This window comes from Myotis lucifugus, unplaced genomic scaffold (genome assembly GCF_000147115.1).
Source record: "Myotis lucifugus unplaced genomic scaffold, Myoluc2.0 scaffold_63, whole genome shotgun sequence".
Lineage (NCBI taxonomy): Eukaryota > Metazoa > Chordata > Mammalia > Chiroptera > Vespertilionidae > Myotis > Myotis lucifugus.
In genome coordinates this window covers 4,118,347-4,143,174 of record NW_005871111.1, presented here as the reverse complement: position 1 = coordinate 4,143,174, position 24,828 = coordinate 4,118,347, and the positions used below count along the sequence as shown (strand labels likewise).

The window sequence follows — 24,828 nt, the reverse complement described above, 5'->3', positions numbered from 1 at the left end:
CAAAAACAACAGCTTTAACCTCCATCCCTGCATCTTTCTCCCCAGGGAAACCAACTTCCAATCAGGAGATTCTCTTAGGTGGGCACTACACAAGGGTGAGAGGTGCATTTCTTGTGTGTTGTCCTGTGGACCCACCTCAAATAGTTTGAGATTTAAGACTAATTGGAAATCACCCATAAAGGTTACTCCTAGACTGATTCCTATTTCAGTCAAGTTACAGTCTGACCTATGTTGCATAACGCATCTTCCTTTTGCATTGGCCTAACTTCCATGAAGTCAAGCTGATGACTGGACTGCATTCTCCAGACAAGCTCAGGGTGCCTTGAACAATACTTCGTTTTCTAGGTTGAGGCCAATAATGTTCAATAGCCTTCAACATCAAGAATGAGACACAATTCTCTACCTCAAAGCCATTTGTCCTTCATTGAAGAGCTCCCATTTTAATCTGTTTTGCACTTACAAATGGATGTGATCACTATTCTTGCCACACAACCTAAGTCTCTAAAATAATCCTATCTAATAAAAGAGAAAAATGGTAATTAGTGTACGACCGCTACCCTTCCCATTGGCTAATCAGAGCGGTATGCAAATTAACTGCCAGTCAAGATGGCGGTTAACCGCCAACAAAGATGGCGGCTAATTTGCATACTGCAGGCAGGATGGGACAGTGCTATTCTGCCTGCCCCGCCGCCATCTGGGCCTGCTATCTGTGACCCTGATGGCTGGCAACCCCTGTGCAACCCGACCGAGGGCTGGCAGGCGTGACCCCAGCGGTCTGCCACTGGCCAGGCCCCCAACTGGCTCTCCCTCAGGAGATCCCCCGGCACTGGCGGGGACTGCTGTCCTTCAGCCAGCAGTCACGCCCGCAACAGGCCCTCCCGCCAGGGATGAGCAACCGGAGATCCCACAGCAGGAAAGGGCGGCCTGCAGCCAGCCCCTGTGTGCGCCTGCCCGTGGGATCGCTGCGGCGATCACGGAGCAGGAAAGGGCGGCCTGCAGCCAGCCCCTGTGTGCCCCTGCCCGTGGGATCGCCCCAGAGATCATGGATCAGGAAAGGGCGGCCTCTAGCCAGCCCCTGGGTCGCTGCAGGGATCACAGAGCAGGAAAGGGCGGCCTGCAGCCAGCCCCTGTGTGCACCTGCCCCTGAGTCACTGCTGAGATCCCTGAGCAGGAAAGAGTGGCCTCTAGCCAGCCCCTCTGTGCGCCTGACCGTGGGATCGCCCCAGAGATCATGGAGCAGGAAAGGGCGGCCTCTAGCCAGCCCCTGGGTCGCTGCAGGGATCACAGAGCAGGAAAGGGCGGCCTGCAGCCAGCCCCTGTGTGCACCTGCCTGCCCATGGGATCGCTCATGCGATCCCACAGCAGGATAGGGTGGCCTGCAGCCAGCCCCCCTGTGCGCCTGTCCCTGGGTAGCCCTGGGGATCCCACAGCAGGAAAGGGCGCCCCACCCTGGCCACAGCTCAAGGGAGAGTACAACATGCAGTGGAGGCCAGGAGCCTGAGAGATCAACAGAGAGGGGCGCCTGCTCGAAGCCTTCAGGGTGTGGCTGGGGGTAGGCCCCCAGCAGACACACACACACACACACACACACACACACACACACAGCGCCTACTCTGAGCTTCCAATGTGATTGGGAGCAGACCACCAGTGGACACACACACACAGCAACTACACACAGCAACTTCTCAGAGCCTATGTGGCGGGGCTGGGGGCAGGCCCCCAGCAGACAGACACACACACACACACACAAACACACACACATGGGGACGGCTGCACTGAGCCTCTGCTACCAGACTGTGGCCATCAGTAGGACATCCACTGAGGGCTCCCGAACTGAGGGGCAGGCTTGGCTGAGGGAACCCCATCCCCCAGTGCACGAATTTCGTGCACCGGGCCTCTAGTCTATAATAATAAAAGCATAATATGCTAATTAGGCTGGACAATCTTCCAGATGAAGCCGGGGCTGCAAGGGAAGCCCAGGTCCCGGGTGCCAGAGGGAAGCCGGTACTGGCAGCCGAGGGAAGGAAGGCCTACTCTTGCACGGATTTTGTGCATCAGGCCTCTAGTAAATATATAATGTGGGCCACATATATAATTTTAAATTTTCTTTTTTTAATTGATTTATTTAGATAGAGAGAGGAAAGGAGAGAAAGAGAAAAAAACATTGATTTCGTTGTTGCACTTATTTATGCATTCATTGGTTGCTTCTTATATGTGACCGGAGATCGAATTGGCAACCTTGCATATAGGGACAATGCTCTAACCAACTGAACTACCCTGCCAGATGTAATTTTAAATTTTCTAGTTGTCATATTAAAAAGGTAAAAAGACATTGGTTAAATTAATTTTAGAAATATATTTTGTTTAACCTAATGTATTCAAAATATTAACAAGTGATCAATATAAAATACTAATGAGATATTTTACATTCTTATTTTGTATTGAGTTTTGAAAGCTGGGATGTTATTTTATACTCAGAGCACATTTCAAATAGACTAGCCACATACCAAGCACTCAATGGCCACTTCGTATTAGATAGAATAGCTCTAACTCATCAGGATCCTGTATTCTAAACTTTGTTCTGTAGCATACTGATTTTGTGGAATGCTCATATCACATTTTATTAACTTGACTCATATTTTTCCACATTTCAAAGATGACTTCAGCTAGGATGCATCTTCCAATCAACTAAAAGTAATAGCATTGTTTTCTTCCTTATCAGTACATAAAATAAACACCCTACAATCAATGGTATAATTCTATGCACGTAGCTCTAATACAAAAAAAGAATTTCACAGTCAAATAAGTTTTAGAAAAGCTGAGTAAAACAAAGCTAAACAGGCTTGTTTATAAGACACCCAGAGCTTTTAATATGGTAATATGAATTGTTAATGTCCAAAAGAGAGAGATGCATTATGTAGCTTCTCCTCACCCCACCCCCAAACACCTACATGATGCTTTTAACACTAAGTACCTATGGGTATCTTGTGGAAATCTATTTCACAATATGAAATACTTCTTACCAATCAATGTAGGCGAAGGACTTCTCGTAGGCTGAAGAAAGGGGTCACTGGAAGCACTGGACGTGTTCAGGAAAGAACCCAGCAAGTCTGGACCGGATGGTTTAGAAGGTGCTCCAAATGGGTCAAAGGCAGCACCTAGAAAATAAAAGAAAAATGTGTTTGTCCTATGAGTTCATTCATTCAATAAATATTGAAGAGTTATCACTATTTCCAGGCCCTAGGCCAAATACTTGAAAAGTCAGGATGATTCCTGCCTCCTGGGCTATCCCACGGGCCCATCCTATCCTTAAATGTCCCCCAGGGCTAACAAAAGTTTGTGAATGAACTAAGAGGACGAAAACAAAGTGGGCAGCTGAGGTTTCCAGCAACAATGCAACATTTCTTAGGATTCACGTTGCCCTTCATAAAGAATACCTCAGCTGATCCTCAATGCCTCTGTCTTCTATCAGACAGAAGTGGTGTTATTTTCATTATATAGACAAGGAAACAGAGGTTTAGAAAGCCCAATATCAAGTAAATAATAGGGCTGACATTCAGGCTCAAGTTTTCTGACTCCAAATTCCAGGAATTTCCCAAAGGCATCTCACATTTCTCAAGGTGTAAAATGAATGTGATCAAAACCATGCAGAGCTGCAAGTAAGTAATTGCCCTTTAATATCTCATTATTGGACAAGGAATAAAATTCCCGTTAGCGCCTTATATTGAGATGTCACTTCCTATTCTGTAAGTCTCACACTAGTGAATTAATTGCTTCCTGGAGTGGAACTGACCTGTTTAGAAATGGACAACTAGAATCAAACAAGTTAACGAATAAATCCCACTCTTAAAGCCCAGGAAGGATACATGGTTTGATGTGTTCAGCTATGACTTCATTGCCAGAATGTTCTCCTATAATCAGCTGGGCAACGAATTAACCTTGTGCAGCACCAGTAAATCAAGCATCTGTCAGACACTCTGTTACACAATGTATATCCCTTATCATTTAATACTCACTAAACTTTATCTCTTCTATAGAGAACACCAGATTTATAGCGTAACCATAAGAGGACACTGAATTAATTCCTCTACATCTAAGTTTAATGCCAACTGGTGTAGGATGCTAAAATCCTACTTGGTACCTTTTTAATGGCAACTTATGTTAAATTAGAGGCATTCTCCACTCACTAAAAGTGAACTTCCCAACACTATAAGACAAGAGCTCAAAATTTAGTCTTTACAACAATGCTGATAGGTAAATATTAACCCCCGATATAACCAAGAAAATTAAGGTTTTATTAATAAGGCTACACAGATGGTTAAGTGTCGGTCCTGGGATTCAAATCCAGGCCTTTAACTCTGGACTGTGTTCTTTCTACTTCCTCTTAGGAGACAGAATACTTGCGTTCTAGATCTGGGTTTGCCACCAATCAGCTGTGTGTCCTTGGACAAGTCAATCAGTGTACACAGGCCTCGATTTCATTGTCTGCAACCTGAGGCACAGATTTATCTAATGTATCATAAGGCCCTTCTATTTCTGACAATGGAACAGAACTATCTGCATAGGACGATGATGGATTAAATCATCAAAAGTCACACAAGATGCACCGTCTTAAGGATCTTGGGGAAATTTTTATTTCCTGATAGAACTTTTATTCACTTTGGTGAGTAAGAACTGGATGGAAGGGAGTGAAGTACAGAGGAAATATCCAGAGATTCAGGGCACCTCACATCCTGGCTCTACCAATAACATGTAGGAACCTGAGCCCTAGCCCCTACATTCTATGATTCTGAGGCTCACTCTCACAAATGCCTCCAGCTGACCTGCCATGAATCCACACCTGCCCAAGGCCTTCTGAGAAGTGAAGGAAAGCTTGGGAAAGAAAGGTCCCACAGGTTACCATGTGCCTGGAATGTCCAGACATTTCCCTTTCCTCTTCCTAATGTGCTGTTATCTTGGTAACAAGGGGAAGAGGTTCTTAGCTATAAAGGACCTCCGCTTACTCAACTACACTGTCTTATAAAATGTCAAAACATTGTGGATGTCTAGTCACAGGAAGGGTGGAGTCTGTAGCAATGAGCAAGGCGAAGCTACGTGAGCCACATGGGCCTCCAGCTCCTTACCTGACTCCAATAGCTCTGCTACAGTCAGCTGTGCTGCAGGCATGAGTCCCTCAAATATGCCTTGAAGTAGCCAAGTACTTCTCTGCATAGCCAAAGTGTATTCAGAAAACTACAATTCCAGGAAGGCATTACAGGAAAAAAACTGAGGGAAAGCTCTGGAGTCAAATGGCCTAATTTTGGACCCTGGCCCGATCCATTACTAACTGGATAAAAAAAATGGTATGCTACTAATCTGACTCTAAGCCTCTATTTCCTCAACTATGAAGGAGAGATAATGACAGCATCTAATTACTGGGTTTTTATAAGAATTGAATCAATGTTTAGTGTTAAATTCCATGTAAATACCCCACCATCATTAGCAATAATAATTCAATCTACATCTGCACGCTCAGGTATTAAAGCCCTAAAAAAATTAAAGTAGGGGTGAGAACCCCAAATATTCACTCTTACCCTTTCCTACCTTTTATTTCCTCTTGTGTTCCCCATTTAAATAAATATATAAACTTCTGGGGAACTTTCAGGGAGACCAGAAAAGTCTAGCTTATTAGGAAGGTTCAATTCTACCTACTTGGCCCAAAGGTTAGATTTCAAAACTGTACAGTGCAGCATGGAAAAATTTACCTTCTCCCACTCGTAGGGTTGGAGACGCAGAGGTGGAGGTGGCAGACCGGCGTGGTGTTGATTGGGCAGATGCAGGTCCACTTGGATGAAACACGTCTTCCACCCCGGACTGTCCAGCCTGGGCAGGGCCGGCCGCACCTGCAGCCCCAAACAGGTCACTGAGCAGATCAGAATTGGTGGGAGGAGCCACTGGTGAGGAGAAGTTCTTACTCACTGTAGACCCTTCCAAGCCCAGAAGGTCCACGTCCTCGGGGGGAGGAGGGGCAGCGGGCTCCTGCTGCTTTTTGCTGGGCTTTTTGGTTTCATGGTGCTTGTCATCGCTGGCATTGCCGTGGGGACTGGAAAGGGTCAGAAGTTCGTCGTCGGACTGCTCACTTTCCTGGTTCACGAGGGCAGCGTGGTCCTCCTCACAGAATGATTTCTCTGATTTCTGATCTAAGAAAGACCAGTATGACAACAAATGGTTAGCTACTGGCCACAGCATTGCTGTCATTGTTGGTTTTTTATAATTTATATATATACCCTCCAGAAAGAGAGAAGGAACAGCTCTGAGCAAACAATGCTTTCAGACCCTTCCCAATGGAAAGCTGGATGTACTTCACATGACATTCAGTTATCACTTGTTGAACATCTAAGAGTCCAGTACAGCACTGGGGTGAAGAGCAGAAACTCTGGAGCCAGATAACGGGGATTTGAATCCCAGCTCCACTACGTACTGGCTCTGTGACACTCAGAAAGTTGCTTTACTTCTCAGTGCCTCAGTTTCCCTCTCAGCAAAATGGGGGTAATAAATACTACCTAACTCACATGGCAGCTGTGAGATTCACATGACATGATATACATATAGGAAGTGCTCAGGTCAATAGAAAGTAATATGTGTTTATAGTGTTTCTTATTAATAATAATTATTATTGTTATCATTGTTATTAGTTTCCAGGCACTATGCTAGGTGCTTTGAAAAAAAAATAGCTCCTATTTCTGTGCTGACTCCTCTGTTTTTTACTTTTCCCTGTGGCCTGTAGCCGAAAGCAAGGCCTTTCTCCCCCAGTCTGGAGCAGAAGTGAACCACACACCTAATGAAGGAATAGAGGGAATGGCTCTGCTTAGGATGGTCCTTACACCAACCTGAAAGGTACTTTCAGCATAAAATAGGCAGCAGGAAAGAGGCATCTTCCAGGGAAGGAATAGAGATGCTGGTGAGTGACTTTCCGGCCCTCCTTGAGACAGCTCCTCCTATGGAACTTTATCATTTAATGTCAGATAGATAGATCCACATTCAAATTAAGTAGATGCACATCCCTTATCCCCAATTCCAAAATGCAAAAAGCTATGAAAAGGGAAAGGTTTTTCCTAAGTTTGGTGCAACCTAAGTTGGTAGAAAAATATGACCGGACCTGATGTGAAAGTATTTATAATCTCCATTTATTTCACTCAGGGTTACTATTTCTATGTTTCACTGCAGAAGTGTTAGTACGTTTGACTGCAAGTTGTTGTCAGAGATGCCCCTGGGAATGCTAAGTCATATACAACGTATGTACCATGTCACCTCACTAAAATCCAAAAAATTCTGCATTCCTAAACACACCTGCTCTGCAAAGTCAGGAAAAGAAATTGTGCGTTTGTGCTAAAAACCTATTTCAGAGCCTAACAGGAATGATTTCTAGATTACTTACTAAAATTGCAGTAAAGAGGTAAACATGGAGTTTTATTGAAAGCCCTTGTGTGATAAAACAAGATATGGGGGAATCAAGAGGGAGCTCGGCCATCTACCTGAGGTCTAGATTTCCCAAGTTTTCCACTTTTTTAATGTTCTTGGTCCTATTTCTGAATATAAGTCTTTCAATTCAAAGGAATTCTATGAACAATTTTTTCACCAAACACGGGAAATTCTGTGTAGGCAATGGGAAAAATGTCTTATGTTCACACAGCCAGCTGAGGAGGGTCCATCAAGAAAAGTGTAAGTAGACTATTGCCAAAGCCAGTTTCCTACCCATTTCATAAAAGGAGTCCTTATTATTGCAGTTAATTTCAGCACACTCTAAAGCAAGGATTGAGACAGCATAGGGACTTGGGCCTGGGGCCAAAGGAATGCCAGATAGCCAGAAAGAACACCGTATAAAATAACCACATAAATGCAACCATCCCTCCACGTCCTTGCAGATATGGAAACCCCTGTTCCACATGCACAATTAAGATCTGACCACTATATAACCTTCCTAGAGTGGCAGCAGTGAGCAACACCACCTTCTTGCCCTAAGGAGCAGACTGCTGCTAAGCAACCCAAAGGAATGAAGAAGTGGTTGGGCCCTGACATAGAAAAAAATCATGCCTTGCCCAACTTTTATGCATGCCCACTTTATCCACCTCTTATTAAAAACAACCCAACAAAGCCACTTGTGGTGCCAGTTGGGAACCCTGTGCTCCTGTGCTATCTCCCTCACACCTGGTGCAAATCCAATAAAATTTGGGAATATCTCAGGTGGTTCCTTTTTATTTCCATCTTGGGGAACCCAAGAACCCCAGCTGGTAACAGGATGGCAGATGGGTATCGATTAGAATGCCAATCTACTGATGGCAGTAATTTGAAGTATTATGTTAGAAAGATTCTGAAACATCTCCAGGTTCAGCGGAAAATGATACTGTGGTGGAGCCCGATTTCTGCCATGGTTGTTACAGCAAGTAGCAGGTATGGGCCAAGGGTTTGCCTTCCCGGCACCAGGGAAGCTCAGTTCTGCCCCGCTAATGGTTAGAGCCCTCTGGGGGCAATGCCAGATTTTATATTTTTAGAATATTAGCTGAGGGCAGGAGATAGAGTTAATTTGTGTGTCAGCAGATTAAAGGGAGATCCTAAAAAAGATCATGCTTATTTGTAAAGCCAGGAAAAATGTGATCCAAAATACTGCATCGAGAGAAAAGGTAGCATTCGGCTCAAAATAGCCTTTTGCATCAGTCTAAGCATTTATGGACTTGAAAGGAGAGAAGCTGCCTGACCTAAAAAAGGCATGAGTCAAGAGAGTGTCAAATAAGGAGGAACAGTGGATGACTTCTAAGTGCTGCTTTCCTTTAGGCTGCTTGGAGAACTCATCAGCTTTACAAAAGAACCATGTGACAATCACCTGTGTAAGTTTAAAGAAATGCTTGCAAGTACCTTGCCAACAGAGAGTGGAAAAGAAGCCACCTTGCCCAAAATGCCTGGGGTTGTCTGGAGGGATATCTATTGGAGCCTGTCCTGCAAGACAAAAGGCCATGCAGAGTCAATGAAACACAGGAAATAAGCCAATGTGATAAATAACCAACACCGAGCCTTCATGCTGAAAACAAAGCCATATGAGGTAACTTATACCTCCTAAGACCAGAGTATCTTGATGCTCCTGGTGAGAAGAGAAGAGGATGCTGGGATTGACATCCTTCGTGCAGTAATGTTCCCAGGGTGGGGTTAAGTCGACCACTTTGTCTTGGGGCTGTAGTTCTACATCCAGAGTCACCTGAAATAGTTGAGGATATTTTTCTGGTACATCACATGCATCCAACTCAGGCCTAAATAGGGAAGTGAAAGAATAAGATCAGTGAAAAACAAATGGAACCAGTACGATGTTCAGCACAAAACCCACTGGAGGTTGACTCCTGGGTTAACCCTGAGACTCATTTCTAGGGAAAACACAATCAGTAACCAGATAAATTACTTTACTGGTCTGAGCCTCAGTTTCCTCCTCTAGAGAAAAGAGGAGAATAATGCCTACTCAAAGAACTTGGATACTACTACATGTGAAAGCATTCCAGAAGGCAGGGGTGATACATACAGCCAGTATGCACCAGCATGGCCAAATCAGTTATTAAAAGAGTGAAACAGGCTCAAGGCCACCACCCTGAGCTCTTGAATGCCTATCCCTACCCCGACCCAGCATCGGCCATACACACCCCCGCCCCCCCAGAGTTCTCTAGACCACACTATAATACAGCAACTAAGGGTTAATGTCTGGCACAAGTGGGTCTCCCAGGACCCTGCTTCAATGCTGTGATCTAAAGGGCTATCCAGTCTGACGGGCTTTCACTCATATCATACTACTGATGACACTGCCACCCCTGTTGAAAAACACAAAAGGACACACAGATGCAAAGGATCACAGCACTGATATTTTATGCCCTCTCTTGTTCCCCCTTGTTCCTTCACTTGGAATTTTAGGCCTTCCTATTTGGAGTCTCTTGAACAATTTGTGGTCAAGACAAATCAAAACACCAGCCTTGCCCTGGCCAGTGTGGCTCAGTTGGTTGAGCATCCTCCCATGCACCAAGAAGTCACCGGTTTGATTTCCAGTGTGGGCACATGCTCAGGTTATGGGCTTGATTCCCACTAGGGGGCATGCAGGGGGCACTTTCACATCAATGTTTCTCTGTTTCTCTCTCTCTCTCTCTCTCTCTCTCTCTCTCTCTCTCTCTCTCTCTCTCTCCCCCCATCTCTTTCTAAAAAATCAATAAAAACATTTTTTTAAAAGTAAAAAGAAACAAAGAAAATCAACGCCAGCCTCTCCATGCTGCTAAGCTACACTCCACAGCCCTGCAGCAGCTTCAGCCCTGCAGCCCTGCAGCACAGCACGGATGAGCCTTGAGCAACTGGCCCCCAGCATTTCACAGCTGTGCGGATTGAAAGGGGTTTCGGCCGGAGCAGCACTCACTTGGTGAACTTTAAAACTGTGGTTTCCAGTGGAATGAATCCAGTATGAAACTGCAGCTGGAATATTTGAGTGTTGGTCACCTAAGGATACATGAGAGAAGCACATTTCAATCCATCAGCAGAAAGGGAATCAGATCAAAAGGTTATATTTTGAGGAGCCATGCACCTCCAACTGTTTCTAAGTCTGAACCTTTTTTCACTCTGAATGTTAAATGACCTCCCCATTTGGAACAGGCCTAGCTTTATTTCTAGCCTCTCCTCTCCATGAGCTCTGTCCAGGCAAGCCGTTTCCTCATCTGCGAATGCCGCACGTTCTTGCACACTGCTATGCTTTGACTCATTCCATTCCTTCCATCCAGCATACCCCTGCTCCAACCTGATAAACGCAACCTTCACAGCCTAGCTTGGATGGTCATAGCCCCTCTGTAGCCTTTCTGGGCCACCACTGGCTAAACCATCTGCTCCCATTAGCGCATCTAATGCAACCCCTAATATGGCAGTGGACGTTTGTACATGTGTGAATTTCCCCTGCTAGGCTACGCTTTCTAAAGGCAGGGACACAGTCTTATTCTTCTCAGTCCTAATCCCCTAGGCAGTGACTTGTACAGAGCATGCACTTAGCAAATATTTGATGAATTAAAAATGCAATTACTTGCAGTAATATCCCAAAAGTGGCAATCACCCATCAACTGATGAAGAGATTAATAAAAAGCAGTATAGTCATATAATGGAATATTATTTGGCCATATAAAGGAATGAAGTACTTGGGTGGGCGGGAAGAGGTCAACCACAGAACTTGTATGCATATATGTATAACATGTGGACACAGACAATAGGGTGGCAGAGGCTTGGGGAAGGGGGCGGGAGCGGGCAATAAGGGGTCAGTGGGAGAAAAAAAAGGACATATGTAATACTTTCAACAATAAATATTTAAAAGTAAATGAATAAATAAAAAGGAATGAAGTACTAATACATGCTACAACATAAATGAACTTCGAAAGCATTATGCTTAGTGAAAAGAGCCAGTCACAAAAGACCATATGTTGCATGATTTTATTTATATGAAATGTCCAAAATAGACAAATCCATGGAGACCGAGAGTAGAATAATGATGGCCTAGGGCAGTGGTCGGCAAACTGTGGCTTGCGAGCCACATGCAGCTCTTTGACCCGTTGAGTGTGGCTCTTCCACAAAATACTGACTTCTGCGCATGGGCCAGGAAGTTTCAATCACACTGTACATGTGCGCCCGCACGTGGTATTTTGTGGAAGAGCCACACTCAAGGGGCCAAAGAGCTGCATGTGGCTCTCGAGCTGCAGTTTGCCGACCACGGGCCTAGGGGATGGAGGAAGAGGAATGAGCAGTGACTGCTAATAGTATAGGGTTTCCTTTGGGGGTGATAAAAATGTTCTGGATTTAGACAGTACTGGTGGTTGCACAACTCTTTGAAAATACTAAAAGCAACTGCATTGTACACTTTAAAAGGGTGAATTTTGTTGCAATAAAAAAAATGAAAAGAATATGTAATCACTTAATCCCACTTCCTTAATAGAAATAGCCTCCCCCGCAACATGCTGATCCAAATGGGACACTGTAAAAAAGGCACAAGCTTCTAAAGAGCAAGGTTTGCTAGAAGTTCTAGCGCTGCCACCTTCCAGCAAAGTGATCTGGGCAAGTCATAATCTCTCTGAGCCTCAGTTCCCTTCCCTGTAAAATGAGGGAGCTGGGCATCAGCAATCTTGAACGGCTCCTTCTGATTCTAATACCATAAGACACTCAAGCCCAAAGTGATGCAGAAGAAAGACTGAAATACTCCCACTGAAGGCTCCAAGGAGCTTATGCCATAAAACCATACCTTGGCCTGTAGCCGACTCCCGATGGTTGACCTCAAGTGATACATGGAAACGACCACATCTCCTTGCACAGTGATGTTCAAGGGAATGAAGATTTTCCCATCTTGGACACGGTATTCTCTTTAAACAGAGACAACAACATACATGAAAGAGTCAAATCTGGTATATCCGCACAGGTATAGACCTCCATGGCTCTGGCCAAGGGACCTGTTTGCCCAGCTCTGGACCCAGGAACCATTTCCTGTCTCGAGCAAAGTAGAAGCACAGCCGGTGCCAACTGGGTACAAACTGGTCCTTCGTGGATGGATGGCATTGATCTGGTGCCCCTGCCTCTCTCTAGATAAATAATCGCCATCCCTACTTCACAGGTTTCATTTCTTCAAATACATCTAGCCCTGACATATCTGCCTTTACATAACTATCAATTAATGGTAAAAACAGAGGTAGAGGGAATAAAAAGTCCAACGGAGATCAGTACAGAAATAGCAATGAAATGCTCTGTGAGGGTCTTGGATACTAATCCACAAATTCAGTCTATTTAAAACTAATTTCATTTCATGTTTCCATCCACTCCCTTCTCTCCACACCCCCTCCCACCTCCCACTGGCAGCTGCTCTTTTAGATTCTATAATGTCTTTAATTACATCACCATCCACCTCGCTGTTCACCTGGAAAACCCATTCTTCCCTGATACTTCCTTTATGCTCACCAAATCTCATCAAGGTCATTCCTTTTTAAAACATCCAGGTCCTCTGTCCCATAGCAGTGTCTTAACCCTCGTTACAGCTCTTGTTAATCCCATAAATCGTATCACCATTTAAAAGGGGGCTGTGCCATCCTTGATTTAGTTGTGCTTTTCTATGGTTACCACCTAGGATAAACTTTTTTTTTTTTTAATTTCGGTCATTTCACAATGACATAGTCCTCACAGGCAGAATATGATCCACTATACAGAAGAATAGAGCAGTTCACAAGAATTGAAATATTATGACTTACTTCATCCGTTCAAAATCTGTGCAGGTTGTATATATTTTGGTTTCTCCAATCAGCACATCACAGTATGGGCGACATCCGTTTCTCTGTTTGTTAAAAAAGGGGACTGGACTGACAGTGATCGACTTAATCGTGAGAGACTTGAAGTGAGGCTGGTAGGGTTTGTCCGCTAGGAGGTCACACATGTAGCCCAGGTATCTAAAACAGAAGATTTACATTCTGTTGGTGCCCACCACACCAGAAGAAAGAAACCATTGATCTTTGCTAAGATGTTTGTTTTTGCAAATTACTAACCTTTTTTTTAATATATTTTATTGATTCTTTACAGAGAGGAAGGAGAGAGAGATAGAGAGTTAGAAACATCGATGAGAGAGAAACATCGACCAGCTCCTACTGGGGATGTGCCCGCAACCCAGGTACATGCCCTTGACCGGAATCGAACCTGAGACCTTTCAGTCCGAAGGCCGACGCTCTATCCACTGAGCCAAACCGGTTTCGGCATGCAAATTACTAACTTATAATAAAAATTTACAATGCTCATTTCTTTAACATGAGTAGCTAAAGAGAATGCAACCAATAATGTAGGAAAGCTTTTATCTAGTGACACTGCTGTACTTCCCCCAGAGAAGTGATGAAGGGGTATTTATTAAATGCAAAAGGTTATGGGAGCTTGATACCGGCTCAATATCTGAACATCTATTCCTATTTGAACTAGCAGATTAGATTGATCAGTTAAAGGCTGGCGTTGAAAAATCTGTAGAATTTTATCATCAGAAGCACTTTTGATCCAAAAGAAAGGTAAGGAGATGCAATTTAATAGAGAAAGGATGAAACTGTGACTAAAGAGAAGATAAGTCAATTATCTAAACAGGTTTTTTTTTTTTGCGTGTGTTTTTTTAAAGTACATGACACCAATTCGATTATGTCTGCGCCTACCCTACATCTAAGCTTACTTTACCTCCTGTGGGATGGCGAGAGTCCGATTCCTGGTCGCTTTGCATATAGCAATCGAACAGCTGGTCCAGGAGTCGAGTAGAGATTACAGAAAATGAACATAGCACCAACCAGAATTGACGATGCTGCCCGTCCATCCTGCCAAAGAAAATGCATAAACTTGTCATAAACATGGTCCAATCAGCCACTCACCACTGAGACTGGCTGTACTTGCCATTAAAAGAGAGGAGTTGGGCCAGGCCAGTGTGGCTCAGTGGTTGAGCATCAACCCATGCACCAAGAGGTCGCTGGTTCGATTATGGGTCAGGACACATGCCAGGGTTGGGAGCTTGATCCCTGGTGGGGGACGTACAGGAGGCAGCTGATCGATGTTTCTCTCACATTGATATTTCTTTCTCTCTCTCCCTTCTCCCTTCCTCTCTAAAAATCAATAAAAACATATTTTTTAAAAAATTAAAAGAAAGAAGAGTTGGGGTGGGGGGAGGGAGAGAGGAGAGAAACCCTTTTAACTGGGCATGCCAGTCAGTTCAAAATTGTTTACTTGAAAAGCAAACTCAGTCCCAGCTACTTAAATCACAAAGCCGAAAGGAGAGACTTATTCTCAGGATAAAATTGGCTCTCTACTAACCTGAGAAAGCCAGCAATATAAATTCGATTTGCATATATTTACTGGAAAATAATCTGATCTTCAAAGTAACTTTAGACTTATGGCATTAGAACTAACAGTTGAGGTCTTTTGGTTTAGGGCTGGAGGTACAGTTCACAGGTTAGGTAATACCGCATTTTGGAATATGCTATGTACAGGGTCTCCAAAAAAAATGCATACACACTTTGAATAATTATTCATTCTAATGGGTTAAATCTGAAAAGAAAGAAACATCAATTGAACTATCTGCTGTTAAGTGTGTTTACATTTTTTGGGACAATATGTATTCCTAGATTCCTATCCATAATAATAAAAGGGTAATATACTAATTAGACCGGACGTCTTCCAGACGTCCTTCCTGATGAAGCTGGGGTCAGAGGGAAGCCAGCAGGGTACCGGGTGCCTGCGGGCAGCTGGAGGAAGGAAGCAGTTCGGGTCCCAGGTACCAGATGGAAGCCGGTGCCAGCAACTGGGGGAAGGAAGGCCTAATCTTGCACAAATTTTTGTGCATTGGGCCTCTAGTAAAATCATATAAAAGAAGCTTCACCTGATTCACCTTCATTCGATGGAGGAATGTACACGGTGTCCCCCAAAATATATACACACTGTAACAGCTGATGGCTCAATTTTGAAAATGTATTTTAATAAACAGTGCCTTTATAATTATTCAAAGTGTGTATACTTTTTTTGGGGGGGGGGACACCCTATATACACTAATATTCTTGACAGATGGTGGCCAACATCTTCAACCTAGAACACTGTGACAGGTAGCTTCCTGCAAGTTGAAGTAGGCCAGTGCAGTTTACAAAGTTTTTCCTTATACTGAATATGCTGAGTTGAAGTCTATGCCACTCGATGATCCTCATTCTTCCTTCTGAGAAGATCAAAAGCCAGCTGACTTCTTTCCCCCATGACAGCTTTCACGTATCTGAAATACCCTCCCTTTCCATCAACACTTCTATTTCCCATCACACCCAATCTGTGATGGTTCATTTTATGTGTCAACTTGGCCAGGCTAAGGGAGCCCAGAAAGCTGGAAAAACATTATTTCTGGGTGTGTCTATGAGAGTGTTCCTGGAAGAGGTAACCACTTGAATCAATAGACTCAGGAAAGAGATCTGCCCTCATCAAAAGGGAGGGGTCATCATCCAATCTGTTGAGGGCCCAACAGAACAAAAAGTGAAGGAAGGGCAAATTCTCTCTCTCTTTTTGAGTTGGGACCTCCATCTTCCCCTGCCCTCAGGCATCGGAGCTTCTGGTTTGGGGACCTTCAGACTCCTGGACTTACACCAGCAGCCCCCTTAGTTATGAGGCCTTCAGACACAGACTAATGATACCATTGGCCTTCCTGCTTCTCCAGCTTGCAGACTGTGGAACTTCTTGGCCTTCATAACCACACAAGCCAATTCCTATAATAAATTTCATATATGTATTTCTCTTTCTCCATATATATACATACACACACACACACACACACACACACACACACACACACATCCATCCCATTGGTTTTGTTTCCCTGGAGAACACTAATACACAATCTCTTCAATTCTTCCTCATTTGATATTCCGTTTAAACATATATTTTTATTGATTTCAGAGAGGGAGAGGAGAGAGAGATAGAAACATCAATGATGAGAAAGAATCATTGATTGGCTGCCTCCTGCACACCCCACACTAGGGATCAAGCATGAAATCCAGGCATGTGCCCTGACGGAGAATCAAACTGTGACCTCCTGGTTCATAGGTCAACGCTCAACCACTGAGCCACACCAGCCAGGCTGATATTCCATTTAAAGAGACATCATTATTTGGTGTACTTCCTCTGAACAAGACTCCAGTGTGTGTGTGTGTGTGTGCGTGCCTGCGTGTGTGTGTGTGTGTGTGTGTATTGTTGTTGTTGACAGTATTACATATGTCCCCCATTCCACCCCCCTTACCTTCTTCCATCCAGCCCCTACCCCTTCACCCCAGGCCTTCACTCTATTGTCTCTGTTCATGGTTTAAAAAAACCTTAAGTGTGCTGCCCAATTGTGAAATGCATACTATGACATGTGTTCTAAGCAAACTAGAGAGGAAACATCATCTTCCTTAGTTCAGATACTATGTTTTTATTAACATAACCCCAGGCCAAGCTAGTTTAAATGCAGGCTAAGTCATACCATAAACTCTGATTGAACTTTCTATCTACTAAAACCCCTAGTTCTTTTTAATTTGTTTTAATAGACAAATATGTTTAATATTTTATTTTTTAAAGACATTTCCTTTTAATTGGCACTTTTTTTCTTTTTCTTTTTAAAATATATTTTTATTGATTTCAGAGAGGAAGAGAGAGTGAGAGAGAAACATCAATGATGACAGAGAATCATTGATTGGCTGCCTCCTGCAAGCCCCGACTGGGGATCGAACCTGCAACCTGGCCCTTGACCGAAACTGAACACAGGATCCTTCAGTCCACAGGCCCATGTTCTATCCACTGAGCCAAATCTGCTAGGGCTATGGGTTGTGAGCTCTATATCCCCAGTAGGGGGCATGCAGGAGGCAGCTGATCAATGATTCTCTCTCATCATTGATATTTCTATCTCTCTCTCCCTCTCCCTTCCTCTCTGAAATCAATACAAGTATATATTTTTTTAAAATACATTTATCCTGTGTTTAACTTCACATAGTTTGTTAAATGACTAATCTCTAAAAACTTTTTAAATCCAGATTCATTATGTGAATCTCCCATTCTGAGAAAATTGATAAGGTTGATCTCTATATTGCCATAAAAAATGTTAATTAAGCCTGGAAGATGTGACTCAGTGATTGAATGTCAACCTATGAACTTAGGGATCTCCGGTTCAATTCCCAGTCAGGACCCATGTCCGGTTTGCAGGCTCGATCCCCAGTGTGGGGTGTGCAGGAGGCAGCTGATCAATGATTCTCTCTCATCATTGATATTTCTATCTCTCTCTCCCTCTCTCTTCCTCTCTGAAACCAATAAAAGTTAATTAAAAGGGAAACCAAATGCACCTTGGGAAGCTGCAGATCCACTAGCCATCTACCTTTGGAAGCAGATATTCAACCATGATGTTCACTAAATGTTTAGTTGTTCACTAAATGTGTAACAACCTTGTCCAAGTTTCTCCACCTTGATTATAAGAAACTGGTCAATATCTTGCAGAAATCCAATAATCTCTACTAATGTATTAGTCTTTTTGAAAAATATTCAGGTGGTTTGATATGAATAACTTTTTGGTGTTTTTCTAAGAGTTAAAAATCATCTGTGCAAAAAATATGTGTGCAAAAACTTATATGAAAATTTTGCCTGAATTGCCATCAGCCTCACCAGATGTAACTTTCCAGGATTAACCTCCGCTGTCTTTTAGAAGCAATCTCTCCTTGCTTGCCTGGCACCTCTTCTAGTTTCCTCATGTTACATAACAGATCCATAATTGCTTTCCCTGTGCTGTGGGCATTCTGTCCCATAATTGAAGTCTAGAGAGTAGATATTGTTCAGTATTGTGAAGCTCTTTTACTATCTCACTACCTATCAGCTTTGTCTTAATTACTGCTACACCCTTCCTTGCTCTACATTTGTTCGCTGATAAAGGAACAGCATAAAGGAGTTAAGATAAGATGATACCATGTGCCTCAAGCCTTTATTGTTGTCCTTATTCCAAGGACATTTTTCTTTAAAAAATACACTTTTCTCAATCTTAATTCTTTTTAAGATTTAGTTCTCCAGACACTCTTTTCATATGCTCTAGGTGCTTAGATATGGGTCCCTCCTTTTATTTGCCATGCTGGTCTTTTAAAAAATTTTATTAGTTTTTATATTAAAAGTTAAGTATTTGAAGCGGAAATATTCTGCTTTTTTCCCTCTTAGCCAACTGGCTTTCAAGAATAAAAGGGAGAATCACTAAGTAAAATCATAGTAAGAATATATAGACCCTGAAGTTTATAGAAGCAATGAATATTTCCAATATTTATGCTCAGATTCCATTTGTGTGTTTATTTGCTTATATTGTCAGCCATTTATTCAAAATCCTTTTTATTTGGGGTGCAAAGAAAGACACAGTTCTTGCCTGTAAGGCACTCATGGTCGAGTGGGAGTTCACCAATATGATGATGCAATGCATGAAATGCCACAGAAGCACTTAGAGATACAGGGGAAATGTCCATATTGTGAAAATACTCAAAATGACTTTATTGGAAGTTGAGTTTTAAACAATAGGTAAGAGGCCTCTGGAAAAAAAGGGTTAGAAAAATGGACTGTATAAAGTCAGTGGTCAGCAAAGACATCAGTCCCACTGGGAATTGCTGTAAAACACAGTCAATATTTTCTGTGACTACTTACAAGGGCATAGGTGTCATTTTATTTCATTTTTATTCAAACACAAAAAGTAAGGAAAGCACAAGGAATACAGTCAATAATATGGCAATGACTATGTATGGTGTCAGATGGGTATTAGACCTCTCAGGGTGATCACTACGTAAGTTATATAAATCTCTAATCACTATGTCCCACATCTGAAACTAAAATAATACTGCATGTCAACTGTAACTGAAAAAAATATTTTAAAAAAGTAAGAAAAAATAAATATTTCATTGTGCTTATGGCAAATTTACTCACACAAGGTCAATGACATTGTTTCCTGTGCACCCACAGCTCTTGCTTCTACCTCTTTTGTAATACTTAGCACATTCTAGAGGCTCTAAATGATGCGGGCTGTGTATATGTCTGCCTCTCCCACGAATACTCAAATTTTAAGGCAAGAATAATAAGGTCATTCCTCATTTTCATATACCTCAGATCACCAAATTCCTAAGTAGGATCTCAATAAATGATAATTCAACTTAAATGTTACCTGCTCATCAGTCTGCATAGGGCAAGCTGTATTTGACTGAACTGTACCAAATAACTGAGGACAATGACAACAACAAAGGTCACTCACCAAGCAGTGGACAACACAGACGTTTTTGGGATTCTGCAGTAGCCAGTTATACATGTTCCGACACACAGCAAAGAGGTTGTGCAGACTGGGGGCTTGCCTAATGGGCCAACTGCATTCTGAAACCTAAGGGAACACAGTAAAAGGAAATGAGTTCCCTTCATGACTTCCTCTCCAACAGGACGCCAAACAACTGCTTCGGGGAGTGATACTCTATCCTCAGGAACAACTGAGAATGGAAGAAGAGTTACTTAATCCAGCAATTTTTTCATTAAAAAATTCTGTTTCTATAAGGGTATGAAAACACATTTTAAAATACATTTTAAATTCAGCGAGATCACTTAAACTATATATTTGGATTTTATTTTTATTCTGTAAGGTTACCCAGATTTGTATTTCAATTAACAATAATTATGCCTCAGATATACCTCATTGGCTAGAATACTACCCACTGCACAAAGCTCTAAATTTAATGTCTGTTAAGTATACAATGTTTTTACCTGCCTACTAGATGTTTAATTATAGGTTTATCTTATAAATCCTGCACTGTTCCTAATTTTATACCAGCTCTCATGAGCACATGAAAGTGAGCCAAACCTAGTTCAGGGCTCTTATTTCTTCCTCTCTTAATGAAGGGACTCACAACACCATGGGGCCAACCTCCAACATTTTATTCATCTAACACACATATTCATTTAACACATCCTATTGCATGTCAATTGTAATTGAAACAGTCATAGAGCCCCGACTGTGTTCTGCTTGGCTCTATTCTAATCTAATCAGCAACCATTTAAGAGAGGTATTGATATGATCCCCATTTTGCAGATGAGAAGACTCACTCTCAGAGGTTGTCTTGTCTAAAATCACACTGCTGGTCAATGCCAGCACTGCAACTTGGTTTTCTGACTATAAATCATTGTACTGCCGCAGTACACTGGTTGAGATTATTGTTCCCCTCAAAATACTAGACATCAGCCTCAACTGATTAGATATTCACTAATTCAATACATAACAAAGAGAAGCTTAGACTTGGGCAACCTTTGTGACCTCTTTAAGCCTTTCTTTGTGAAATGTGGTAAATGATACCTACCTACCTATCTGACAGGGTTGTGGGTACTACATGAGAATGTATTTCAAGGGCTTAGCTCAGCATATGACACACACAACGTGATCAATAAATGTAGCTATTACTATTATTGTATCCGGTAACTGCCAATTCAAAGCCCTGAGGTCAGACAGAGCCAAAAATGTTTTTGGGGAAAAAATGAATGAAACCCTGTATGGTGGGAGTGTAAACTGAAGGGGGTCAGGCCTTGTTAGGAGCTGGGTAAAGTAAGAGAGTGATGCTCAGATCTGCATTTTTCCAAAGAACCCTCAAGATCCAGTATTAGGCCCTGACCGGTTTGGCTCAGTGGATAGAGCATCGGCCTGCGGACTGAAAGGTCCCAGGTTCGATTCCAGCCAAGGGCATGTGCCTTGCTTGCAGGCATATCCCCAGTAGGGGGTGTGCAGGAGGCAGCTGATCGATGTTTCTCTCATCGATGTTTCTAACTCTCTATCCCTCTCTCTTCCTTTCTGTGAAAAATCAATAATATATATTTTTTAAAAAAGATCCAGTATTAGTAATGGATATGAATGACATGAGAGTAGTCAGAGAGATCAGTGAGGAGGCTGCTGAGAAGTCTAAGGAAGGGATGGTGGGGGCTTAGGCCTAGACGAGTAGCAGCGGGGTGCAAAAAACTTGAGGGATTAAGGAGTAAAGAGGAAGTGGAATACCTATACATGAGAGTAGGTGATGGATCCCATGGTGGCAGTGCATGAGTGAGGAGGGGTGTACTTAAAAGAGAGATGAGAGAGAGTCAGGGATGACTCCAGGCTTCCAGCGTGAATGGCTGGATAAAAGAATGGGAGCAGGTGCCATTTGCTGATGTAGGGAATTCTGGAGAAAGAGCAGGTTTTGTGCGGATGCTGTCATCAGAAAGTGCTCTACCACACTAACGCCACTGGCCTAAGAAAACCCAAATGTCTCAAACTCCTAATATTTAACAGTGGAGCAAGGGAAGTAGGAGCAATCTGTTTGGTTTGCTAGGGCTCCCAGATAATACTTTTAAACCTTTTAGAAACTGTATGTCACCCACACAAACACTGTTACTATCTATAATGAGCCTCAGCCAAAAGTTACCAAATTGTTCTTAGCACAATAGACTAACAGCTCCAGAACAATGAAATCAATCAAGTAAATAATATTAATTTAAAGTGCTCTATAATTACATATTTACTTGATATATAATTGTACATCATTAGGCAAACATACAATTAGAATTTTTTAAAGCATGTGCTCTGTCTAAAGGGGAAAAATCATTAAGGCATAAACAAACCCTAAACATTCTAAAAAGGAATTCAGTCACTATAAGCTATCCCCCCCCCATATCTCTCTCTCTCTCTCTCTCTCTCTCTCTCTCTGGGGTTCACAGCTTCATGCCTGCCATAAGTGCCACTGTCTTAGGGCAGGTGACACTTCACAGTGCCATCTCCAGTCCCTTTGAGCACCTCCCGGAGCTGCAGGGCACAGAACACGCCATATGGATTACAAGGCTGCCATGATGTCACCCAGTGGGGAAAGAGGCCAAAACAGAACCCGGGCTGGATGCCATTCAATGTTCATCTGTCTGTCGCCCCAAGCACAAGATAAGACGGCACAAGCATCCAACTTGCTGAGCATTTAGAGCAAAAGGGGCTATGGAAAATCAGACTGAAGAGCCATATCAAGTGTTTTCAGAATCTGAAACCATTTTTGGAGGACAGGGGTATTTCAGTCAATCATTTATTGTGGCATTTTATTATTACCCCTGCGAATCATGGCTACCACTTACTGAATGCTTACTCTACGGCAGGCACTGCTGTCAGATCTCCTTCTTAAGCAAACCTAGAGAAAATGTCCTAAGTATTAGTGAGCCAGGTATTCTTATTGTCATCCCCATTTTACAGAGGGGAACACTGAGTCTCAAGTGCAGTAGAGTAACTTGCCCAGGAAGAGGAACAGCTGAGATAGGAACCTAGGGACATTTCTGAAGTTTAAATTTGTGCATGTTATAAAAACAGTAAATTTGGGAGCTTTCTATTATACCATACTGTCTAACGAATATTTGCTACAATCCCATCATACATTTGTGGGGTTTCATGTAATGGCCACAATTTACTAGGGTTAAGACATTCAAGTCACCGAAGTTGACAGAGCTACGATGTGGGGATCCACAGCCCTCTGGCTCCCAGGCCGGGGATTTCTTTCTACCCCTTTACTCCCCGTCCTTACACTGAGGCATGGTGGCAGCGGGAAAGCTGAGGCATCACTGCTCTATGGCTGACCCCCCCACCAACCAGCAAACCAAAGCAGAAACACTGGGGAACTTATGTGAACTCTGGAAGAAAAAGGGGGAAAAGGGGGCTCACCTGCAAACAATCATGACCTCTTAAAGAAGCCCAAGTTGTTAATATATTTTCAAAAAATCAAGTCATTCCCCAAAGGGAAGAAATCCTACAAGAAAATGAGGTTTGGAAAAAGTCAACATGAAGGGAGAGTCTAAAAGAATCACCTGGGGTTCTTTTAATAAAAAAATTGATTTCATAGAGGAAGGGAGAAGTAGAAACATCGATGAGAGAGAATCACTGATTGGCTGCTTCCTACAACGCTCCCCCCCACCCCCCTTCCTGGGGATCAAGCCCACAACCAGGCATGTGCCCTGATGGGGAATCGAACCATAACCTCCTGGTTCAGGGGTGGACGCTCAACTACTGAGCACACCGGCCAGCCAATGGGGTTCTTTTTTCTATGCTACCAACAGCACACCTTCCTTCCTGCAGAGGGAGAAGGAAGCTCAGAGGCACTGAAATGCCTTAGTCAGACATTAGAACTTTAGAGCCAGGCTAGGTTTGGTGGCCATTCATCCCACTTTCCATTTATTGACAATAGCATAGAAACAGCTTGTCTTTGCCACCACTACCCGTATCCCCAAGCACATATCACATGCTACAAATGTAAAGCAACTGAGTTCAGCAATAAAGACAGAGCAGGACTCCTGTGAGTCTATAAATAAAACCAGTCTTCTATTTACTCTTTTCCAACACTGGCTATTTATGGAACACTCTGCCATATACACTTATTAAAATAATATTTAACTGCAGACCTAGCCCTCCACTGATCTGAAAGGAGGAGGAAATGGTTTCGGTCTTCATGGACTGCAAGATGAGAAATAAGAGAACTTTTCTAAGTAATGCAACAATGAGATGCAAACCAATGCATAGTGTTAGTACTGAGGAGAGAAAGAACTAGGAGCTTGAAAAAAAAGCCACATCAGAAGCAGAGCTAAGATGAATAGACCCAGGTTTGGGGACTGTCTCCCTGAGGCTTGCAGGAGCTTCGCCAGAGGGTCTAGATCTATTCGGCAGAGTTCTGGGACTGTCTGCAAAGGGCTACGGTGTCATGCATTCCTGTGTTTTAGGGAGAAAGGATTGGAAAAGCTTTGTGGAATTCCTCCCCTTAGTGAAGTTAGGTAAACAAGGAAGGGGTGGGGGCGGTGTGACAATGGATGGCTTTTTAGGGAGAGAGAGCAGCTCATGCAGAGACAGTGTGTGTGTTCCCTGGTTGGAGCCTGGGTGTTCTGGGCATAAGAACAGTGAAAGGTGAAGCCAGAGAGGCAGGCAGAGGCCAGATCATGAAGAACCTTGTAAGACACATTCTACAATTTGCGTGGAAAAGAAATAACACCAGCCCTAGCTGGTTTGGCTTAGTGGATAGAGCGTTGGACTGCGAACTGAAGGGTTCGATTCCGGTAAAGGGTATATGCCTGTGTTGCAGGCTTGACCCCCAGTAGTGGGTGTGCAGGAGGAAGCTGATCAATGATTCTCTCTGATCATTGATGTTTCTATCTCTCTCTTCCTTTCTGAAATCAATAAAAATATTTTTTAAAAAATAGAAATAACACCACACCTTTCACCTATACAAGACTTACTCATGCTTCAAGGTCCAGCTC

General features: G+C 43.0%; 1 protein-coding gene across 5 annotated transcripts in view; it reads right to left on the bottom strand.

Moving 5' to 3' along the window:
- DNAJC6 (DnaJ heat shock protein family (Hsp40) member C6) overlaps positions 1–24,828 on the bottom strand; it is a 125,722-nt gene that overhangs the window by 17,965 nt on the left and 82,929 nt on the right. For all 5 annotated transcript variants that reach the window (XM_023754676.1, XM_006089787.3, XM_006089785.3 and 2 more), the window contains 9 exons: positions 19,802–19,924; positions 14,221–14,354; positions 13,266–13,460; positions 12,272–12,389; positions 10,418–10,497; positions 9,088–9,281; positions 8,893–8,973; positions 5,745–6,179; positions 3,024–3,158 (listed from right to left, as the gene is read on the bottom strand). In XM_023754676.1, the coding sequence (XP_023610444.1) occupies positions 3,024–3,158; positions 5,745–6,179; positions 8,893–8,973; positions 9,088–9,281; positions 10,418–10,497; positions 12,272–12,389; positions 13,266–13,460; positions 14,221–14,354; positions 19,802–19,924 (1,495 nt within the window). The remainder of the gene's footprint in view (positions 1–3,023; positions 3,159–5,744; positions 6,180–8,892; positions 8,974–9,087; positions 9,282–10,417; positions 10,498–12,271; positions 12,390–13,265; positions 13,461–14,220; positions 14,355–19,801; positions 19,925–24,828) is intronic.